Below are 16,224 nucleotides of genomic sequence, written 5' to 3' on the forward strand. Positions count from 1 at the left end.
AAAAAAAAAAAAAAAAAAAAAGACAAATCCTGACAGAAACAAGTGAAGTCAGTTTGTTGAAAGATTTTTTTTTATTCTACAAGAATTGATTGGTGCAATCCTGCAGGACCCACACGTGTTTAGAGAAATTTTTCTTTTCAAAAGTAAATGAAAACCCCCTTTGAATTATTTATATATTAACTTCTGAAAACAATAGTCATAGGGTCTGCTTTGTCCTATAGAACTATAAATGTTACACAAACTGAAGCAAAAATGGATGTACAGAGATTTAAATGAAACCTTCCAAAGAACAAAACCGCTCCTCGGTCCACTGTGTTTTCAAAGTTGATTATCATCAAACCAGGATGAGAGCTGTGAACCACAAACCGTTTGTGTCTTTAATAGAAAAAACCATGTTTAGATTAATTAGCAAAGTAGTATCTTAAAATGGATCTTCACACAGTTGATATTTTAGTAATAAACCTGTATATCAAGGCCCTTTCCATTATTTATTTTACTTTAAAAATATATACAGCTAAGGATGTTAAATATATATTCTGAGCCATATGTCTAAACATAAATATTTGGGAAATTCAAACTCTTCCAACAAGTTACAAAAGGATTAAAGAAACAAGAGGAGCTACAAATTATACAGCAGGAGGAAGAAAAAAAAGTTCTTAAACATTTAGGTCTGGATAGATCGGTATTTTCTGATTTCAATATACATACCCAGTTGAGAATAGACAGCTGTCAAACTTGAACCAGTTACAGAGAGTGTCGACTAAGCCTGTACTATTTTCTACAACAGGAAACAACGGTGACTTCAAAAATTTCAAGACAGCTCGATAGTTTCATCAGAAGTTATTTGTAGTAATCGTCTAGTATCGTGTAGTTCTGGGAGGCACAGACTGAATGACCGCATTACCTAAGCCAAACCAGGTGCACTGATGCTGCCTGACGGGGATTAATTATGGTGGAAGGTATCAGAACACAACAGAGCAGACAGGCGAGCGGAGAAGGACATATAACGTACACCCGTGCGGATCAATCACGTTAACGCTAGTGTTTCAAATTTAAATATACAGGGACACTTATAAAAGCTGCAGGACAATCCCGATACAAAAACCCAGAGATAAACCTGCAAAATGGTCAACTTCAGTTCCTAGTCTGCTGCTGAATAGCTTAAAGAGTAGCTATTTGGTCTTCGAGGATTTGAGAATGAAAGGGGTAGAAACGTGTTCATCCCTCACTGCACTGTAGCATCTGAAATGAGCAAGCGCAACACCTTTGAATTTGTTTTGCTCTTACGTGCAGAGCCGGTTCTACTTTTTGAAGACATTTAAAGATAGCTTTGCACTGAGTTAACTTCTAGTCCACAGTGGTTAAGTGACTAGAACTGCCATCCCATTAGCATTCTACGGGACAGTCTTGTTCAGCACTGCTCACTCTGGGGTGGGGGAGGGAGGCATGGCAAAAAGCAGCTGCAATTCTTTTTTTTTTTTTTTAACAGCAGAAAAGCTTGAAACACCTACAGAGTTTTGCATGTGTCTTGTATTCTATTCTGGAACACCTGAACAAAATCTTATTTCAATCAGCTCGGTCTATACAAGTTATAAAATACAAACACAGTCTAAACCCTATAGCGTACAGGATATGCACTGTTTAATATTCATTAAATGCAGTACAATTGATGAAGATTATCAAATAAGAAACACACGGCATTCTGAAGTTTTAGATCATCTTCGGGTCACTGACCAGAAATGTACAAATTACATGTGCAAGACAAAAAACAAACAAAAACCAAACCACACACAAAAAAGAAAGGATAAAATCCAAAGAAACCAACTTCCCAGTGCAGCACCCCCCTCAGGATATGGCACTTTTACAATATGAATATTACAGCGGTCAATTTAAGCCGGGAATGACTCAGACAGTGAAGCCACATTAGGGCAAGAACCAGCCCATCAAAATGTTAAAGTAAAACAGATGAACTTTTTTCTCTGTAAAAGCACTGAAAATGTAACATGCGCAGACAACTCACTAAAACTTTTCTCATTTCATTTGCCTCCCGATGTAGGATCTTAAGTTATTCTGTAATTATTCTACTTGTTTTAACAGACTGATTTTTAAGGCCTGTATAAATGCTGTTACGTTGCTGAAACCTACTTTTTTCTCTGTGGTGAGAACGTCTTCATGGAAAAAAGAACATATCGGCTTAAAAATCACAGAATGGAGACAAAAAACAAAAGACTGACAGTTTCCAAGCTAGTAAGAAATAAATTATACCATGATCCATCGATTTAAAATTATATCAATATTAACTAACATTTCCAGGGTGGCTCCCCCCACGCTCAAATTAAACAGTGCAGACTAGGGCCTGGTACAGTGAATCACATTTGGTTTTCTGGAAAACAAAACTTTACTATAAACAATTAAAAGGCAATTTTCTTCCTCCACAACACACAGACATTAAATGGAAGGTTTTTAAAATATCCACTACCTATAAGAAAAGTACTTTTAAATGGCTAAAAGGAATCAAAATACCAAAGTTTAGTATGCGAAGATATAAACAACCAAGAAAAGATCATTGGTGCTGAATATTGAACATGAATAGCCCAAAATAAGTTCCGAAGTTTTGTCTACCTTTACAAATTAAAAAAGGTGTCCTTTCCACAGTTTGGGGATATGTGCTGTAAATCCCCCCCAACAAGTGTATGAGTAAGGTTTAAAAATGTTGCCAATAGTAAGTTCTTCGGTACCTAAAATTAACCAGAGGACAGCAATATTAATGGTGGCAATGGTGCAGCAATTCTCAAAACGTAGTTACGATCCAACACGAGTTGTGGTGGTTCTTTTATCTGAGAAAAAGCTTTTCAGAAGAAATACCTGCCCTATGCTAACCACCAGAAGAATGAGGGCTTCTCCTACTGACCAATAGGCCACTCTCGTATTTAGATCTTCTGCTCGGCTTCGGCCTTGGGCTTCTCTCAAGCGGAAATGAGTCTGATAGTCGATGACAGACTTTAGAGCTTCATGAATTGAAACACAGGCAGATTCCATCTAAAGAGAGATAGGTGCAGTTAGTAGGTGGGACACTTTTTGCCCTATCCATCTAATATATTCATCTTCCAGTTAGATCTCAATTCCTCATCTGATCTAACACACCACTGAACTGGCACTCACTCACTCACCCGCTCATTTACGCCACTGGTTCCGGCAATGCAACCGGCCCTTCCCTTCATCCCCACTAGGACAACTGGTGAGGCCAGAGATTTGGTGAGGCAGCGGCTTGCCCCAAATTAGAAAGTCACAGCGGTGGTACCTGCCATGTGCTAGACAGAATGCTAAGCTGACAGCAGCAGAAATACTTATCAGTGACAGTGGGTGGTTACAGAGTTTCAAGTTCAGGCTCCCCCAGGAGGATGAATTAGGAGGCAGAGAATGGCAGGGCAGAAAATTTGATCAATAATGAGTACAAAGTCCAAATAGATACAAAAATAAACCAAGCACCAGACAAAGTTAACCATCTTAAAAGCAGTTGAGTCTGAAAGTGATAGGTCAGGGCGTCAGTGTCTTCTTTAATTTATCAATTTGCTGAACATGTGTCCTCCCTCCTGCCAGTCAACCAACACATACATTCTCAGTGGGAGGAAGTTTCAGTTTCACTGTGTAATCCATTTGCCAGCCTTCATCTGATGACACCTTACCTTTCTATACATTCATCACACTATCTGCTTTGAGAAAGGGTAAGTGTCTAAATTTTTTGTTTGTACAGCAGAGTTTAATATTTTTCTACTGCTGAAAACTTAATCCTAGTGATGAAATACCTGCGTTATTATTATACTTATTCTACATCACAAACCATGTATTAAGAATGTTACAAACAATCTGAGGGTTTTCTCACCCTTATCGCTAAGGAAGGAACTGTTGATATATACTGTGCACAGCCACACAAAGGAAAAATGTCTTTATGATAATAGGACAGTGATAAGGGCCATGGAGTATGGGAAGCAGAGGGAGGAAGATGGCGAACATTACTACTTTCCTGTATTCTGGAAAATTCTCCAATAAATGAAGTTTATCTTAGCAACCTTCCCATTTTCCTTTCTGCTCCTCTCTCTCCTTTAGACCCCAAAACTGTCAAGCTAACTCAGTCACTAGAATACCCCCATGTCACAAAGTTATTTGGGCTCCTCTCTACTACAGTGTTTACGACTTGTATAACTTCTTCCCTCCTTTCACTAATAAATCCACAGAATCTCTCAAAAGATTCTGGGATTTCTTTTTTCTGGTCTTACTTTTTGTGAAGGAATAGAGAACTAGAAAAGAATTCAAACATTTAATAAAGTTTTTGCCAAAGTAAGATGAAAGAAATCACTTATAAAAATATTCCATTAAAGGTGCTTCTACAAAGTACGAGAAATTACGTGGTCCACGAAGTACGAGAAATTACGTGGTCCACAAACTGCATGTACCTGTTAGATGGACACTCAAACGTTTTTCCTGTTCCTGTTTTGTCGAGGGCCCTAAGAATCAAAGATTAGCAAAACGGTGCTAAAATGAAAAATCACATGTTCTGATCTGTGGTAGGAGGCTCCGGAGGCGCTTCTAGACTCTCTCTCCTTCTCAGGCGTTCTCAAAGCGGGACGGAGGCTAATCCTGGGAAGCGTGCACAAAAGCGAGGATCTGACACAAATTCAGAATGTTTAAGGATTCCTGGAAGTCTGACACGGAGTAAGGGTTAAGAAGCGCTGGATGAAAGAACATCACAGAAATAAAGGGACTAACTGCACGGATTCGTATAATTTTTGAGAGGTTTCCCTTTTTTCCCTACCTCTTCTAATAAGGAGAAGTGTTCAGATTTAAGTCCATGTTCAAAAAGTTCATATTCCAAAGAACGTGGTACAGTGAGCCCCCAGGTCAATCATTAACATGTGGCTAATCTTGCTTCACCAATATGTACGTATTCCTCACCTATTTTTCTCCCCACTCCAATTAATTTGAGGCAAATCCCTTAGCTGTTATCATTTTAACTATACTTTTATACTTTATATTCATTTCTGCAAGGCAACACTACACTAAAAGCTACAACCCTGGTAACATTAGCACACGTAAAACAATTGAAAAATAGTTCCTTAGAGTTTTCAATATAAACTCGGTATTCAAATTTCCCTAAATATCTCGAAAGTTGTTTCCAAATCAGAATCCAAACAGCTTCGACCCCAATCGTCTGGCTGATGTGTCCTTCAAGGGTTCTTCAATCTGTTGGTTCTCTTCCTGTCTTCCCTTCCCACTTGAAGAAACTGGGTTCTCTGTCCTGCAGCATTTCCAACTTCCTTCTAACTTCCAATGTTGTGCACTTCATTAACACATATTATCAGAAGACACACAATGCCCAGTTACCTCGTCATCTGGAAATGGCCATTAGATTTGGTGCTATCAGTGTGATCTAGCCATGGTACAATTCCCCCCCAGTTTTCCACCTAGTGGCTTTAGCAGTGACTGGTAACACTGTCTACTCCAGATCCATCATTTTACTAATAGGTGAAAAATGGTGATTTACTACAACTCGGTAACTTATTCTGCATTTACCAGCTGGTACATTTTTCTATTCTAAGATGTGAACAACTGCGTTGTGAGTGTCACCAACCGTAGGAGGTATGAGGGACTCATTAGCTTTTCAAAAGTAGAAAAATAAGATTAAGATAAAAAATGTGATACAAATAAAGGAGATTAACAGCTATTAACTGCTTTATTACCACTCACGTGTTATATTTATCTATCTGGCTTGTAGAGCAAGCTACCTTATACAAATTAGAATTCATGAAGCTTATGTTACAAACAAGGGCCCCAGAGAAAAACCTTTTTACAAAGCAAAGCGCCATTCACACGGCATGGTAAAATAAGAGAACACTTCTAAAAGTAAGAGTGTATGAATGCATCCTGTTAATGCTCACAGTAGGACTACGAGTTAAGGCTCCTGTACGTTATTATTGAGGAGAGGAGGGCACTTGTTGGCACGAGCACTGGGTGTTGTATATAAGTGAGGAATCACGGGAATCTACCCCAAAAACCAAGAGCACTCTTTACACACTGTATGTTAGCCAATTTCACAATAAATTATACTAAAAAATAAAGATTAAATATACATTAAAAATAAATAAACATTTTAAAAAATTTAAAAAATAATAAGTAACAAATAAAAATGGCTTCTGTCACCACATGACTTGGGCCAACAACCTAACTAGAACCTGGGAACAATGAAATACCACTTTAAGGGCTTAACAAGTAGAATTAACAAATAATTCCTTCAGATACCTAATTGAGTACCTTTTAGATAAGATCTAAGCTCACATTCTGTTTAAGCTGGAACGAAAATGGCCCTTCTCACCACCTGAGCCGCATCTGTTCACAGACTTTAAATCTCTTTCCTTCTCTTTCTCTTGTTAAGCTCTTCTTCAACATAAAGTCCAACCTGCCTTCCTTAACTATTTTTGTTAGATGGCTTACCACTGACCTTTAATATTTTGCCCTAAGTTCTAGCAAACATTCTAAGAGCAGCCTGAATGAACACTAAACACTGGGAGAACACTACCAGGTGGCATATTGATTATAGATTAACGAAGGCATCATTTTGTTTCCAGTTATACCAACCTGCCGGGTTATGGAAGCCATATTCCTCATGAACCACAAAAAATGCTTCTGAATGCTGGAGCACTGTCCAGTCTTCCTAAATTTCCTTTCCCACTGAAGGGATCCTCCTCCTTACACTTCAAAGTTCATAAAATCCTTTCACAGTGGTCTCCACCAAAAATGTCTGAAGTTCTCTGAAATGTCTAATCTACTATAAGAATTAAGATGGATCTGAAAGACTGTGTGAAAGTCTCAAACTCTGTGTTCATCAGTGGGTGAATGCGTGTGAAATTATGCTTTCCCTCCGTCTCAACACACCATTCTGTTGCTTTTCATTTACCTGGGTAAGGGCACTGACTCGGTTCTCACTAGGAAACAAAGGCGGGTCTTCTCCAACTTGAAAATCAAAATACACAGTTTTGTGTGTGAACGTGGAAAATTCATTGCTGAAACAAAACTTGTATGTCCCGTTTTTGGAGGCGGTGAAGGTAAAACTATCATACTGTTTCTTCATCTCTTTGTATAACACGTTACCATCAGGATCTTCTAATCGACAGTCTACATCATAGTGTCCACCAGTAATCACCTATGAAGACAGAGAAAAAGGGAAGAAAGATATCACTGCAACTCACAAGTCTGACAAAGCAACCAGACTTCCTGTTAAAAGGATAAGACTCCTGGGAGTGGACTTTTACTATCAAGGGCAATTTCACATTTTTTAATTTCCAGCAGTGGATGGAATTTGGGAGGCAGATTTCAGTTCAACCAAAGCTTTACAGACACTGGACAAATTTCCCCATGATGGGACAGAGAAACTACCTAACCAGCCAAATAACCATTCTAATTAATGCAGGTCTCTTAAATCACTTGAATCTCCCAACAAACCTACAAGAGAGGGTTTCTGCCCTCCATTTGACAAACTGAGAAACTGAGTTAAGATAAGCAACCTACCCAAGATTGCTCATCTAGTAAAAGGCAGAGACAGAATCTGAACCCCAAAGTCACACTCTTGACCCTTAAGCTCACTGCCATGTAGTATTTTCCTTCCCTAAATTTTCTCCCCTCATTTCCTATGTGCACCATCCAAGCACACACACGGATAGTGTAGTGCAGGAGGAAAGCAGACCAGTCCTTAGCGTAACACCCCAAGCATATATCTATTATAGAACTTAAATTCACTTTAATGCCAAATTTAGGTTTGTTTCTTAAGTGCTTCTCTACGTCGGTTATATGGAATTTGATACACCTTTTGTTTTGAACAGCATTATGGACTGAACAGACCCGTGGGCTATTGATTCTAACAGTATAGCCTCATTTTACATATTTGTTTCCCAGAGAAATATCAATGATTAAACTATCCTGTTTATACACTTGTGATTAAAGCAAAAACAAAACAAAAGCAAACAAATCTTTTGCTTATCTGGAAGCCTATATTAAAGGGCAAGCATATTTGAAAGGAAAGCCAGGGGGGTAAATGAAAAGTTCTGAAGAGGACTTTGGAGTTATTTTCAAGGGCTTGTGCTTCATCAGTTACAATTTAAAGGCCCATTTGGGTCGTACAAATGAAGGGGAGGGAGGTTCTTCCTGAGGTAAGTAGACAAGCATAATGAGAGAGGAAAAGGAGAAAAGGATTAAAGAGGAGAAAGGCCTCCTTAGAGGACAAAGAATTAAGTAGGAAGAAAGAGGGAGGGGGGATGTAAGAAACAAAGGGTGCAGGCTGAAAGAATGGGAAAGAAGTGAGGAAGAAGAGACGCAGGTTTGAGCGTTCCCAACCCCCATGAGAGCAGGTGGCACAAGCCTGTACTTTCAAGTGTGAACGCTCCCGGTGAGCACGATGTTGCCATTCGAGATCTGCAGAACAGAGATCAAACCTCGCACTTCAAAGAAGGATCAGCTGCTAATGTGACCTTTTGTCACTTAGAAAATACGATGAATAACTGAACTATGTTACAGGATCACTTTAACAAATAAATGAAATATAACTATGTACTGAGGAAACTGCTAAGGAAACTGTTAATATGTAAATATTAACATACAGGTACGATGTTTCGACTTAAAAAGCGTCTTATCAACTGGGCATTTACTGCCTCTCCAATGTCAACAACTTTTCCTCCAGGTGAAAGTCATGACTTCATTTTTATGTACCTGATTATTCGTACTTGGCCATTGTGCTGTGAATGGTCAAATACAACAAAACTGAACAGGACCAGAACAGATCACCATGCCACTCTTCCTCCAGCAAACTTCCAAACAAATCATCTTATTTCAGATAAAAAATACCCCTTTAGAATCTGTCCGGTCACGTAATGTAGAAACTGGGAATCATCCCAAACGAAGTCTCCCTACTTGTCCGGTTAGTCACACAAATTTCTTGACGTTGCTGCCTCCCTCAAATTCATCCGGCCTCTTCCACTCCTAATCCAGAGTCTAGCCAGGACTGAAGCCACAACGTCCTAAAAGGTCTTCCCGTAACCCAATCTCTCTTCCCTCGAAACCCAGGGGTTCTCAGTCCCAGTTGGTTTAGGGTCGGATAATTGTTTGTGGCAGGGGGTTGCGTTGCCCCGGGCACCGCTGCATGTTTACAACCATCTCTGGTTTCCGTTCACCAGATGCCAGTAGAGTCGCCCCTCCCACGTCTCCTGGCCTCCCCATCACCCGTTCGCTTAAAACCTTGTGATAAATTCAGAAAAATCCCAACCTGTTAACAGTGCCATACCACTCCTCTGTGTCTCAAGGTGGCCTCAACAACCCTTTCTCTGTGTTCCAAAAATAGCAGACTGCCAGAAGTTCTCTGAACAGATCTTTGTTTTACATCTGCTCAAACAGTGGTGAGCTAAACAGGTCCTGTTTGCTCACCAATCACAGGACCCAAAACGACGATACTTACAGATCTACGGCTTATTACAGGGAAACAACATAATATAAAACATCACAGTCAAAGTGTCCACCAGAAGGGGGTCGGGGAGGTGAGGCATGGGCTCCTTTGTCCTCCCTCTGTGAGGACTGTAGCCAAACAAAGACTCTCGACTAGGAACCACACAAGTGTGCAAGGAACACCTTGCAACCAGTGAGTCCCAAGAAGAGGCCTGTCACTGGTCACACAGGCACATCCCTGCTATATTACCAGTCTCAACAGCACAGCCTTTTGGGGGGCTGGGGGATATCTCACCAAGATCAGGTACAAATCATCAATCTCACTATTACCAACAAACAATGCTGACAAACTGGGACAAATCACCCCTGAAGCCCTTGGACCCACAGTTACAAAGCAACACTATTACTCACTGTACTTCAGTGTGGGCTCAAGCTAATTTCAGGAACTGAGTCTCACAAACACAATCTACCTGCCTAGGATGTCCTCTCCCCTATGCCATCTTGTAGAGTAGCTCCTCTTTCTCCTAGACACAATTCAAACATCAGCCCCTCGGTGACATTTCCCTGGATGAGCCCTCTCCTTCTGCCCAGCACTGTACCTAGTGTGTACCTTCACTGTTGCATTTAACACTGCATGACTGCATGTATCCATGTAAGCTCCCTGAGGTCAAGGTCAGTCTCACTGACCTTTGGGAGGTAGTGTATAGGAGTTAAGGACTTAACCTGGAACTGCATACTCATTCTGCCACGTGCTACGTTTTGTGACCTTGGACTTAAAGCTTTCAAAGCCTTAGCTTCCTAAGTAAGGAAGAAGTAAGACTCTACCCATTTCCTATGGAGGTGTCCTGAGAATTAAGTAACACGCCTGAAATGCTTGGCGTGCTGTCTGCTACCTAACAGACGTAACAGCCCATAACAGTAGTGGTGGTATTCTCGGCACCAAGCACGGTGTCTGACGCTGATACCTGAAATACACAGACATTTTTATATTACGGTTCCTGCTATCTTCTTTTCGGTCCCCTCGTTCTAACCCATAAGGTTAAACAAACCAAAGGGTGATCCTTAGCCTCCCTTCCCTTACTCGTGGTAGCCAAAACATCATCAAGTCCTGTTGATTTCACCTACTGGCTTCTCTCCAATCCTTTCACTTGTCTCCTCCTCTACAGCTACCACCCTTGAAGCCTGGACCACTATAATAGTCTCCTACAGCCATCTCTCCAACACCCTAATACTTTCTCTACCTGCACAAGTGAACATACAGTTACCAAAACTGCGTGAATCATATCACTGCACTGCTCACAACGCTCTGATGGCTTTCCCATACTCTGAGAAAAAACTAAAATCCTTAACTAGGCCAGCAAGGCACATGGTCTCACCCCTGACCTCTCTTCCTCTGGCTCCTTATTCCCAAGTACATTGGATCTCATGATAGACCTCAAATTCCCAGCCACTCTTAACACTTTTGCAAAGGCTATTCCATTCCCTCACCACTCCCCTTACCAAAGTATGTACAACTAATCCTTTACAGTTCAGCCTAAAATCACTTCCTAAAGGAAGCTCTCATAGATCCCAAAGATTAGACCGTTTATCCTCTATTTTCTGCCTTTAAAAAAAAAATTATTTCTTTATTTTGAGAGCGGAAGCAGGAGAGAAGCAGAAAGAGTGAGACACAGAATCCACAGCAGGCCCTGCACTGTCAGTGAGGAGCCTGATAAGGGGGCTTGAACTCACGAACCGTAAGATCACGACTGGAGCCGAGATCAAGAGTCAGACAGACACTCAACCGACTGAGACACCCAGATTTTCTGCTCTTAAGGTAGTTTTGATGAATGAGCAGGTACTAATTAAGAAAAGGGTTGGATGCAGAAGGAATCGAGAATGATGGTGGCGAAACAATCTATTTGTACCACTTCCTATCACCAGCACCTAGCACTCAACAGCTGCTCAAATAAGTTAAATGAGTCTACCAACAAAACAGAAATAAAGACTGTTGGGGTGCCTGGGTAGCTCAGTTGATTAAGGTCCGACCCTTGATTTCTGCTCAGGTCATGATTTCATGGCTGGTGGGACTGAGCCCCACGTCGGGCTCTGTGCTGACCACATGGAGCCTGCTTGGGAGTCTCTCTCTCTGCCCCTCCCCCCACACATCCGCTTTCTCCCCCTCTTTCTGTCAAAATAAATAAATAAAGTAAAAAAAAAAAAAAGAAATAAAGATTGTTGTAGCAAACTTAAGAAAGTACATTCTGTTAAATAAAGTTTCTTTCCTATTAAAATCCCAAAGATGAAAAGGGTCCTCTCATTTATCACAGCTATTCGTTCAATGCCTTTGGCAGATGGTCTTCTAGCCTCGAAAGGAGCTCTTCCTGTGACAGGGACAGCATTAACCAAAAGTCCTAACATCAATGGAAAAACTGAAAAACAACGGAATTAGATATTGGCAGGACTTCAAAACTGATTCAAGTGGAGGTGTCAATCAGAGAGCAGGGGACCGGTCACTGAGCACTATACAACAGGAAGAAGTTCTTTTTAAAAGAAGTGCTTTAAGGGGGAAAGTTCAATAGGCCTTAAAACGAAGAACATTTTGGAGCATAGTAGGAAAAGTCACAGGAACCATTTCTGGAACTCCTGTATCTTCATATTTCGTCTAAAATGGCTCTCGCCCAAGATGTATAACAGGAAAGGCAAATGCCCTGCATCAGCTACCTAGAGGTGATTCTTGACTCAGCCCAAGAGTGGAGAAACCCAGACAGGAACGAGTCACCAAGCAGGATGCAGCCCCGACCCTGGAACCGTGAGCTGGGGCCCCTGGACTTTCAGAGTTCGTCGTACCTGGAACTCGAGGGTGCACTTGGTGCCCTGCGTGATGTCCTCGTAGAAACACTGCTTGGCATTGTCCGGCAGCTCGAAGGTGATCTCGGAGGCGCCGCCGGGCCCCGGCACCAGCAGCAGCAGCGCGAGCAGCCTGCAGCTCCAACGGCCCGCGGCGGCCGCCCAGCGCTGCGCGGACCCCGGCCCCGGCATCCCGAGGCGACGGAGGCGGCCTCAACCGAGCTGCGGGGAGACTCGGGGTCACGTCTGCGCGGACTCACCACGAGCGGCAGGCCTCAGTCCGGGCCGCCCGCGAAGACGCACGGGAGTCGCTCCGGGCCACGGAGAGATTCACGATGAGCGACGAGCCGCTAGGAGCGAGGGAAGGGCGCGAGAGACCGGGGCCTGGGGCCGGGAACGACCTACAGAGCAGAGATAAAGCCGGCACAGCCCTGGCGGAAAAGGCCTGAGATGGCCGGAAGTGGGGCTAGCGCCTGGCAAAAGGGGGCGGGGCCTGAGGCACCTGCTCCAGCAACCCGGATGTGCTCGGCCCGGGCAGTGGGGAGAGGCCTTGGAGTGTGTACGTGGAAGCTCGCGAGACGTCTGCGTGGTCTCCGTCGGCGCCAGAGGCGAGGGGCGGGGCCAGCGTAATGAGCGTGGCAGGGCGGGCCCAGAAAAAAGGGTGTGTCCAGCCGGTGTCTAGATAGGGCTTGTGGCCGGCTGGTACAGCTCAGCGAGCATAAACTACAGTTTTTCTTGTTCCTGTGAGAACTGATCGCTGGGGGTGGGGGTGTCTCCGAAGGAGTTATGAGGAGCTCATTTTACCCTACGGGGCTAATAACTGGTAGTAGAGCACTTTGCAACTTGCTGAGAGTTTTCTCATAAATAATAACAAATATTTGGGGGAAGAAGTTTAGCCAGGAGCTTGAATACTGGGACCACTCCCTACAGGACTTTTAATCCCTGTTCTGCTACTTACTGGCTGTGTGACCTTGGGCCAGTTGCTTAACCTCTCTAATTCAGTCTTCGCAACTGTAAAATGAGGATAATACTACCTAACCCAGACGATTATTACAAGACCTTAATATTTGCAAAGAGTACCCAGGAGAATGATCATCATATAGTAGGCACTCAGTAAGCTTTTGTTAAATAAAAATAAACATCAGTTGAGGGTTCATTATCAGTAGGCACTATGCTAAGCCTATTACCCAGGTCTTTTGATCCTTCTCGCGTAAAGGAAGGTATTATGACTCCTGTTTTACCGATAAGGAAATCGAAGATCTAAAAAGTTGAGTAACTTACCTATGATCACACACTGGTTTGTGCTGGAGTGCTTAAAAAAATAGTAGGTAACTAACAGGTGTTGATTTCTTAAATTATACATTTTCTTGTGCATAAAAACACAAATTAGGTATCATTCCATTTTTAAATAAATGACCATGGTGAGGCTCGTGCACTTTAAGATGATCAGCAGAGGGTGGTAGAGGGCTTGATGAGAAGTAAATACAGATTCGGTGGTAGGAGCCAGGCGGGGAAGTGAGGGAGGTGGGTGCGGAGGTCAGGTAGGGGTGAGGGATATTGTTAAGGGGTGAGGGGAGGATGCAGTAACTCTTGTGGCCTTTGGGGGCCCAAACCCTCCGCATGCGGGAAAGGAGCTCTAAGGAGATAAGATCTGGGGGAGACTGCACTTTCCTGAGAACTGGGTCAGAAACAGAAAGCTTATTTGTGTCTGTGAGTGGAAGGAGGAATGAATTTCAAAGTAGGAAAGGTGGGTTCTATTTTCTGACTCATGAGTTTGCACAAGTACACACCACCAGTTGGGCAAAAGTGTAACAATACAAGACATTGGTGAGCAGTATGTAGAGTAACAAGATCCCTTGCTCACTTCTAGTGGTTATGTGACGTGATACAAACCACTAAAAAACAGTGTGGCATTATCTAATAAAGCAGAAGATACATACATATGCCTAGAAATTCCACTTTGCTTCTACTTTACAATGTATACTTTAGAGCAGTGCTTCTCAGAGTGTTCTCCAGAGAACCACCCCCCAAACCCTTCCAGGGGGTCTGAGATTACCTGCAAGAGGCTTTTATTCATCATATTTTTCAACCAAAACAACAAATAATGGATTAAATGTAAAAGCAGATGAGCACCCAGCTTCTTGTATGAATCGAGATATTAAAGAGATTTACAAAAACGTATAGCAACGTCACTCATCACTAAATTTTTTATTTGGAAAATATAAATTTTCTAATATGTAAATATAGTTATATGTAAATAACTACATATTTAATATATATAAATAAAATATATAATATAAATAAACACAAAGCTCTTTTTCATTTAGAATGTTATGTTGACATGTATAGTGGGTTGAATTGTGTCCCCCCAAAAAACTTGTCCAAGTCCTCACTCCACATCCCAGTGAATGAGACCTTACTCGGAAATAGGGTTTTTTACAGAAGTAATTAAGTTAAGGATCTTGACTTGAGATCACCCTGGATCTAGGCTGGTCCCTAAATCCAGTGACTGGTGTCCTTAGATAAGAGAGGTACATAGAAACACACAAACACAGACATATAGGGAAGATGTCACATGAAGTCAAAAGCAGAGATTGGAGTGATATATCTACAAGCTAAGGATGCCAAGGATCGCCCACAGCCACCAGCAGCTAGGAGAAAAGCCTGGAACATTCTCCCTCAGAGCCTCCACAACTCTGAGAGAACAAATTTCTATTGTTTTAGTCGACCACATTTGTGGCAACTTGTCACGGTGGTCTCAGGAAACAAATAGAACATGTAACGGGTTTATTATTGTTATTGTTATTTTACTTACTTTTTAAAATGTTTATTTACTTTTGAGAGGGGGGGAGGGCCAGAGAGAGAGGGAGACACAGAATCAGAAGCAGGCCCCAGGCTCTGAGCTGTCAGCACAGAGCTGGACATGGGGCTTGAACTCACAAACTGTGAGATCATGACCTGAGCTGAAGCCTGATGCTTAACCGACTGAGCCACCCAGGTGCCCCTTTTATTGTTATTTTAAATGAATTATTCAATATGAATTTGTAAGTGTCTTGGATCTCAATAATTTAAAATTTAAAATTTAAAAAATTAATTAATTCATTAAATGTAATTTATTTACTTTTTAAATTGTAAGATTTCGGGATCCAGAGTTGCTTTAGAGAAATTCCCGCACAAGTATACTAGGATACTTATATAAGAATGAAATCAAAGCCTAGTCATAGTTCTAAACTGGAAATAATCCAAATATCCTTAATCTGGGGTATATTCATAAAATGAGACATTATGTAACAATAAAAGTGAACAGATTATAGTTACCTAGGACAATATGGGGATATGGGGGGGGGATCTTATAAACATAATGCAAAATAAGCTAGGCTAAAAGAAAATCATACGCAATATAAAGGCTGACAATAGTCAAGACTGGAGGATATGGCTTTCCCTGATATATGGTGAAGCTATCCAAGGTATCAAGGGAATGATTATCTCAAATGTCAGGATAGATAGTCAGGGGGTGGTAAGTGGGAAGCAACATTAGATGGGGAAGGTGGGGGGCTTCCTCTGTGCTGGCAATACTCTTTTCCTTGATGTAGGGGGTGGCTTTTTCTAATGTTTATTTATTTATTTTGAGAGAAAGAGAGTGAGCAAGGGAGAGGCAGAGAGAGGGAGACAGAGAATCCCAAGCAGACTCTGTGCTGTCAGCTCAGAGCACGACTCCAGGCTTGGTCTCACCAACCTTGAGATCATGATCTGAGCTGAAATCAAAAGTCAGATGCTGGGGCACCTGCGTGGCTCAGTCGGTTAAGCGGCCAACTTCGGCTCAGGTCATGATCTCACGGTCCGTGAGTTCGAGCCCCGCGACTGGCTCTGTGCTGACAGCTCAGAGCCTGGAGCCTGTTTCAGATTCTG

The 16,224-nt window shown here is 42.0% G+C and overlaps 1 protein-coding gene across 1 annotated transcript in view; it reads right to left on the reverse strand.

The window, feature by feature from the left end:
- Positions 1-12,890, reverse strand: part of LOC125935124 (uncharacterized) — a 46,431-nt gene extending 33,541 nt beyond the window's left edge. Inside the window, exons 1-3 of the mRNA XM_049648825.1 lie at positions 12,316-12,890; positions 6,953-7,198; positions 2,807-3,039 (exon numbers count right to left, since the gene is read on the reverse strand). Of these exons, the coding sequence (XP_049504782.1) occupies positions 2,807-3,039; positions 6,953-7,198; positions 12,316-12,507 (671 nt within the window). The 5' untranslated portion in view covers positions 12,508-12,890. The remainder of the gene's footprint in view (positions 1-2,806; positions 3,040-6,952; positions 7,199-12,315) is intronic.
- Between the last annotated feature and the right edge of the window lie 3,334 nt (positions 12,891-16,224).

This window comes from Panthera uncia (assembly GCF_023721935.1).
Source record: "Panthera uncia isolate 11264 chromosome A1 unlocalized genomic scaffold, Puncia_PCG_1.0 HiC_scaffold_17, whole genome shotgun sequence".
Lineage (NCBI taxonomy): Eukaryota > Metazoa > Chordata > Mammalia > Carnivora > Felidae > Panthera > Panthera uncia.